This window comes from Trachymyrmex cornetzi, unplaced genomic scaffold (genome assembly GCF_001594075.2).
Source record: "Trachymyrmex cornetzi isolate Tcor2-1 unplaced genomic scaffold, Tcor1.1 scaffold886, whole genome shotgun sequence".
In the NCBI taxonomy this organism is placed as follows: domain Eukaryota; kingdom Metazoa; phylum Arthropoda; class Insecta; order Hymenoptera; family Formicidae; genus Trachymyrmex; species Trachymyrmex cornetzi.
This window is the reverse complement of record NW_017300230.1, coordinates 38,368-46,078: the sequence shown is the minus strand read 5'-3', so window position 1 is coordinate 46,078 and position 7,711 is coordinate 38,368. Positions and strand designations below refer to the sequence as shown.

Here is a 7,711-nt window from a genome sequence, read left to right as displayed (position 1 = left end):
GAACGCCCAGCGGCTCGGTAGTGCGGTGGTAGGGATCGCGCGCCGGAATCGGCCCGAAATGTGCAAATTCTTGCGAGCACTGTTCTAAAAGGTTATAAATAATCAAATGATCAAAAGGCATCGTTTCTTCGTAGCTAACAAATGAGATTTTAGTCACTACTTGCTACTCAACACACACTATGTGCTTTAAATTTAATTTGATTTCATCGGAGTATATAAACCAATAAGACTAATATATCCTATTTCATATATGTTTGTGGTGAACAGTTCAAAATTGAAGACAACACATCGGAGTTTCTGGCTTATATTAACGCTAGTGCATAAAAATGATAAAGTACTTAATATATTTAAGTGGTAACTATTACCAATATATATATATTGAATTGTTCTTGTCTCACGGCAATGTGTTAATTATATTTAATTTATCGTAGAAATTTCAAAGTCAAGTCAACCACCAAAACAAAAGAATAAAAGTGGAGGTTATTCCATGCTACCGATTTTCAATCTTTGATGCGTCCCAACTTTACCATACACAAATTCTCAGAATATTTCCATACAGGATTAAGGCTTCATCTTTTGAAATGTCTAAACTACGTTGTATTCTGTGGACTATTATTGTCTGCGTAATCTTTATTGTGATAAAACAGTGCTGGGATTTAGGGCCTTGACACAAAAATAGTCATAAGGATACGTTCGGGGAGCTCGCTATTAGGGAGTTTTTGCAATAGGGAGTTTTTGCAATAACGTGAATTCAGATACGGTGAACGTTAAAGTCACGTTATCTGATAGAAAACGAAACTGCGCATGCGCATTATTTACCGTGACGCTATTCTGATAACGTCCAACCTTATTTCTTAGCAAATAAGGTTCGTGATTAGCGTCGACATTATAACCTAATAGCATGGTGGCAGAACATAACCATGGCCACTACGAACTTTAGACTACGATTCACGAATGAGGATGACCTCGTACTCTTAAAAGAGGTTACATCTCTAAATCCATACGAAGATAAGGAAAGATGGAAAACCATTGCAGACCGTGTGGGAGCAGCATCTAAAAAAAATTTCAGTGTACGTGCTGTCCGAGATCATGTCGAGCATCTTCTTAAAAACTGGATAAAAACAAATCGTGCGAACTTGAAAAAGTAAGTATTCTAAACGTTTATGTAAACTATAAAATAACTATACTACAAAATAAACTCAAAAATGATAGTCTCTTAAAAACATTATATAACTTCACTATTGATTCGATTTACATAATTTTAGATGCGAAATTCGTCTGACTAATGATATTAATTTGTAGATCAGGAATAAAAGAAGAATACACAGAAAAGGAACAGCTGCTTCAAGAAATAGAAGATTTGCAACAAGAATATAAAGGAACAGCTGCTTCAAAAAAAAGTAACAATTCTAACCTACAAAACCGAGGAATACAAGCAAGAGATACAGCATTAAGACATGTTAATCTGTCGGAGACAAATGAAAATGTTAATCTGTCGGAGACAAGTGAATTAGAACTTCAAGAACTTACGTTACCTATCTCTTCAACAAACGCTCCATCAAGTCCGACGTTAACACCAGTAGCATTACAACAAGATTTTATTCCTTTTACGTGTTTAACGGATACTCTATCAATAAGTTCAGTACCACATCACTATTCACCACAACCAATACTATCACCAGGATTAGCACCATCACCATCACCAGAATCAGTAACATTACCATCACCAGGATCAGTACCATCACCAAGATCATTATTAACATCTCCTAGAACGCCATTATCAACTTTACAAGGTTCTATAAGAAATAAGGATGTCCTGAGGATGTCCTTAGGATGTTCAAAGGATATACATCCTTTGGACGTCCTCAGGACATTCCCTGGAGATCTGTGTTGTTAGGGAAGACATATGTATATTAGAGAAAAAAGATATCAAGATTTTAAGATTTGTGTAAATATTTCACATTTTTTCCAAACATGTTTTTATATATTTTGTGAAATAAATATTTTATATATTTGAAATATCTATTCTGTAAACGTAGACCTATCTTATACGAATTTATGTAGAATTTTTGTGGATAAAATAAAAAGCTCTTAATATATCTAGATATCCTTTAATATAATTTGTCTTGTAACATTGTTTATCTGTCTCTGCATTCTTTCTGTAATTTATATATTCCATTACATTTTACATTTATAAATGAACATTAAAGTAAGTATTCTTCTAATGTATGCGGATTAATATTAAAATATTGAGCAGTTTGGTTACTGTATAAACATGTGTGACAATTTGCCAAAATTGTTGCTGTTTTGTACATTGAAACTACATCTTGAAGCAAGAGTTTCTGGTTTTTCTTGAAATCAAGGAATGCAAATAGCATTATTATTTTACTAAAACCCCATTCGACCGCTTGCCTTACAGAGCTCATTCTTAAATTAAAGATCTCTTGTTCATGAGTCAATACTCTACTCGTATATGGTCTAAATAATAGTTCGTGCATAGGATAAGCAGAATCTCCGTAAAATACAAAATTAGTATCTGGAAATGATGCACACCTTTGTAATTGAGGATACAAAAGCGAGTCTCTAAATATACCTGTAAAGAAAATATAATATATCTTTGACTATGCTATAATGCTAAATCAGCTACATTTATAGAATACCTGCGTCATGTCGTCTACCAGAATAGGGTCCATGAAGACTAACTACTATACCATCTGGACATAGTACAGATTGATATTTGAGACAATGTTGCCGTTTATGACCAGAATAATACTCTTGTTGATTCACAGATGGTCGACATATTGCTCGTGCTGTACCGTCAATGAATCCCCAGCAATTTCGCACAGGTGCTCTTTTCATAGAAACAGCCTTTAAAAAAAAATAAATTTCACTTATTATTGTAACAAAACCATTTAAGATATTTTATATATATACATCATATCAATTATATCAAGCTCTTGACGATATATCAAGGTCTCGAGGTGGACAGAGCTAACGAGCACATTTATAAAATACAGACAATTTTGTAGATTAATCCATGAGCCAAAATGTCTGTCTGGAAAGTTAATGTGTAACTTGTATAAAAAGAATGTATTGAGAAAATATAAATATATAACGCTCATTATTGTTCTCATTAACCTTTCTTTGTTAATAGTTTTGTTTTTAATTGTAGCCTCTCACCTGTGAATAATATTCGAGCTTGTTTCTATTAAGCCATGGTAGATTATTTAGATCTGTCAATAAATGTCCTTTCTGTCGTTGAATTAGTCTCATTACAGTATTGGAAATTACTGAGAGATAAGGAACAGACAGGCCAAATTTAATTTCTAAATCTGACAGTCTATTAGGATATGCTAAACGTCTCAAGTATATACATAAACCTTCTATACCTATAAAAAATTCAAAAGAATCTTTGTATTTTCACGTGAGTGTTTTACAGATTAGCTTATATATCATAATCCTATAAATCAGTTAACTTACCTGAAACGACATATCGATTTTCTGTTTCTATTTGGTAAGGTATACCAAGAGCAGCTGCAAGTCTTCCAATGTGTTCTCTTTCAAATCGAAATTTTGCTTTACATTCCTGTGGCATCAAATTATTTAAATCTAATCCTTCATATTGCATATTTCTAATAAAGGCATTATTACGTGGTGCCAACAACTCTTGTATAATAACATCTTCCACGAAATTAAAATCGTACATGGCAAGCTGTAATAAGTCCTCCATCTTATGTCACCGTAGCGTCCTGCGTCCGTTGCGCAAAAACTCTTATTGGTTAGAGCACGTAAAGATGAAATACGGTTTAAGTCATGTGACTTTAGCGTTCACCGTATCTGAATTCACGTTATTGCAAAAACTCCCTATTAGCGCCATCGAACGCTAACGCTGTTCGGAGAGCTCCCTACCAACGCTATGAACGCCATCCATGACGTCATTGTCGGTAGCGTTTGCCGCCATAACTTGCGCTACCAGCGCTCTTGCCTCCGAGGAAGTGTATGGGTAGCGTTAGCGTTTATGATCCTCTAATCAGAATCGCGACACGAGGAACAGCCAATTTTGATCAGTCATTCTATTAGTCCGTCATTTTTCAGCAATTCCCGCCAATATTCGAATGTCAATATTGTAGGAATGGGCGATGTGCGTATCGATACGCTAAAAATCGTTTGCAAACTAATCTATTTTATGAAAAATCAATTTTCCAACAAAAACAAGCATAGAATGACAGATAGCGTTAATAGCATCTCCTCGAACGCACCTATTATACGATTGAAGTAATGCTTACTAAAAAAATTATGCAAAATGTATCTGCGCAATATAATAAGAAAAAAGGTTAACTTATTAAATAATCATAATTAACATATAGAAAATAAATAGAACTTTAAAAAGACACAGAGTTGTCACATATTTTAATAATTTTCTTATAATGAAACTACAAATATTATTTAACCTCGCAGAGATATGCATTTTTCGTTGGTGTCCAATTTTTTCCAACATTTGTTGCCCATAATGCTCGACGTTCAACATCACGCGGAAATATTTTCATTATGTAGCCTTTGGCTACAGAATTATTGCAAAATATAGCTGTACACCCAATTTTGCAATAATTTTTAATAATGTTCTAAAAGTCGTACTATAGAAAGACGTATCTAACGAGATCACGACCAGTGTTGTTAGACGGACCGGATTTCTGGCGCATACGCGACGATGAAACAGTGAGCGCAGTGGTGTATAATAATGTGTAGCCAGTGTAGAAGAAATGGGCGCGTAGTCTTGGCGGGCTCTGTGTAAGGATGGGCTAGGTAAGATAAGTATAATTTGTTTTATTTAGTTTAATTTAAGTATATTTTATTGGGTGGCACCCAGTTGGACACGGCTCAATTGGACGCGAGCCACTCACAGCGCTTGAGACTACAACTCCTAAGCACCGGTCGCTGTGATTGGTAGTGTCCAATCGAGCCGTGATCAATCCGGATCACCCCTATTTTATTTAAATATAGAAAAAGGAGCAATTAAGAAACGTAAAATTAGGGCATTTCAATCTTCATGGCTAGATAAGAATGTGTTTAAAGGATGGTTAGCTCCTTACCACCAAGAAGATAAAGCAATATGCACTGCATGCAATACACTCATCAGATGTTGTAAAACAGATTTGATTAAACACTCACAAGGAGTGAAACATGTTGGAAATATAAATTTTAAAAAATCAGTTGATAATGACAATAATAAATCAGAAAAATTATCACATAAAGATAAAGTTAAACAATTCGAAATTAAATTAGCAGCATTTTATGCTGAATATAATGTCGCTTTTTATACCGTAGATCACTTAGTTCCACAATTGAAGGATATTTGCATGGATCCTAAAGTTGTACAAGATTTTACATTAGGCCGACTAAAATGTACAAATATCGTTAAAGATATAATAGCAAAACGTGAAATCGAAAAAGTTGTCGATAAATTACAATTTTCTAGATTTTCAATTTTAATCGACGAAAGTACCGATATTTTAGACTCAAAATTAATGTGTGTTCTTGTCCGATGTTTCTCCCGTAAATAAAAAAGTTATGATACAATTATTAGAATTAGTTACTTTAGATGCTAGAGATTGTTCCGCGAGTAAACTTTTTGAAATATTTAAAAATCTTTTAGAAGAAAAAAAATTCCACTTAAAAATATTGTCGGAATGGCATGTGACAATGCATCAGTTATGATTGGATGCAATAATTCTTTTATGCAACGTTTAAAATTATAAATACCGCGATTAGTAACATTAAATTGTATTTGCCATTCCTCCGCGATTGTTGCCAGTAAAGCTTGTGAAAAATTGCCTTCATCTTGTGAAAATTTAATTAGAAGTATTTCTACTTATATTTCGGGTAGTGCGAAACGATGTGCAATTTTACGAGAATTTCAAGAATTCTTCGAAGTGGAAAGGAATAAGTTATTAAAATTATCAAATACTATATGGCACATTTCACAAAAGTGCGTTGTTAGAATTCTTGAAAATTGGAACGTATTACAAAATTATTTTGTTTTAGCAGTAGTTGAAGATAAATTGAAATCTGCAGAAGTTATTTTATCTCACCTAAACGATGACATTATCAAAGCGTATTTTTTATTTTTAAAATATGTATTAAATTTTTTTAACAGTTTCAATGCTTTATTCCGGTCACGTAAAATTTTAGTCTTGGTCTAATTGAGACCGAAACGTCTATATGTAATTTTAATTATTAAATATATATTTATTCGCGACGAATATCCTGCGTTCGTAGTTGTATGCCTTTTATCCAATTCTTGTTGTTAAAATATATTAAATTTAGAAAATATTCATGTTAGACTCGCGAATGTGAGAATCTTTTAAAATTATTACCTTTGGAATGTAGACAACAAATTAAATTAGCATGTTTAGACTTTTATAAAACAGCAGTACAAGAAATGCTTAAACGCTTACCGTACAAGGATCCTCTTTTTGAACATTTAATTTTTTTAGATCCGAAGATTGCCCTTTATGATGAAAATAGAATAAAAATTAAAGATTTATCTCATATCGCTGTGATTATAGAAAATATAGATATTACTCAATTAGATTTTGAATGGCGCATTTTACCATCCATTTTTGACGATAAACAAACAAAGGAATTAGCTTCTTTAGAAATTGATGAAATGTAGGGCAAAATATTAGCACATAAAGATTTTAATGATGAAATAATGTTTCCAAATTTACAATTATTAGTAAGAGCAGTTCTTTCTTTACCTCATTCTAATGCCAAGGCCGAACGAATTTTTTCTATAGTAACAGACGCCAAAAATAAAAAAAGGAACCGATTATCTAATGATACTGTTTCTGCAATTTGTGTAACTCAGTCAAGTTTTCAAGCAGAAGGCATTAATTGTAGTGTCAAGTTTTCAAGCAGAAGGCATTAATTGTACTAATTTCGAAATTGATCCTAGGCATTTAGAATTGCATAATTCACAAAATTTATATGGAAATAAAAACACATCTGATGAGGCTTAATGTAATTTCGCTTTTATTTTTTTTTTATTTTGCTTGATAACACACATCTAGTCAATATTTGCCAATGCATGTTAAAATTATTATATTTTCTGTTGCACGTTAAAATTGTTATATTTTATACCACATGTTATTAATCATTTGTATTGTTTTCAGATTTTAAATTAATTTTAAGACATGTGATTTAAATCGTTAATTAATTTTTGTTATTAGATTTATAAATATAACATAAAGTGCAATAATTTTTATAATATAAGTAAATATTTATGTTCTGCTTCATTAAAAAATTTTATTTTTGTTATGAAATATTTTAATATATTTTTGCAATTTCGTAACATGAGATATTTTCAATCTTTATTAATTAATATTTATATTATTGTTTTTTTTATATCAAGTACGTCATAAAATTAACAATTTTATAATTAAATGTATATTTATTTTATGAATACTGGTAAGGTTTTTGGCAGTTTCCCTTACTCTTGCAACAAATGTTGATATTCTATGAAATTCTGCCAAATTAAATATTTTAATTTAAAAAACTGTTCATAAAAATTATTTTACCCTTCTTTCTCGCTTTTCAGCTAATATTTTATTATTAAACGCAAATTATTAAGTTTTTAATATTTATATATTCGTATATATATGTAAAATCTATTAAATATATTATATATTTTTATATATATGTATACATATGT

General features: G+C 31.6%; 2 protein-coding genes across 2 annotated transcripts; one reads left to right on the top strand and one right to left on the bottom strand.

Moving 5' to 3' along the window:
• The first annotated feature begins 801 nt into the window (after positions 1 to 801).
• On the top strand, positions 802 to 1,898 carry LOC108769321 (uncharacterized). Its single transcript, XM_018520234.1, has 2 exons — positions 802 to 1,144; positions 1,303 to 1,898. The coding sequence occupies exons 1-2, from the start codon at positions 921 to 923 to the stop codon at positions 1,895 to 1,897; spliced, it is 819 nt and encodes a 272-aa protein (XP_018375736.1). The 5' UTR covers positions 802 to 920; the 3' UTR covers position 1,898.
• Positions 1,899 to 2,204: 306 nt separating this feature from the next.
• LOC108769317 (uncharacterized) lies at positions 2,205 to 3,827 on the bottom strand. Its single transcript, XM_018520225.1, has 4 exons — positions 3,481 to 3,827; positions 3,181 to 3,389; positions 2,661 to 2,868; positions 2,205 to 2,593 (listed from the first exon to the last, which is right to left on the bottom strand). The coding sequence occupies exons 1-4, from the start codon at positions 3,728 to 3,730 to the stop codon at positions 2,205 to 2,207; spliced, it is 1,056 nt and encodes a 351-aa protein (XP_018375727.1). The 5' UTR covers positions 3,731 to 3,827.
• Between the last annotated feature and the right edge of the window lie 3,884 nt (positions 3,828 to 7,711).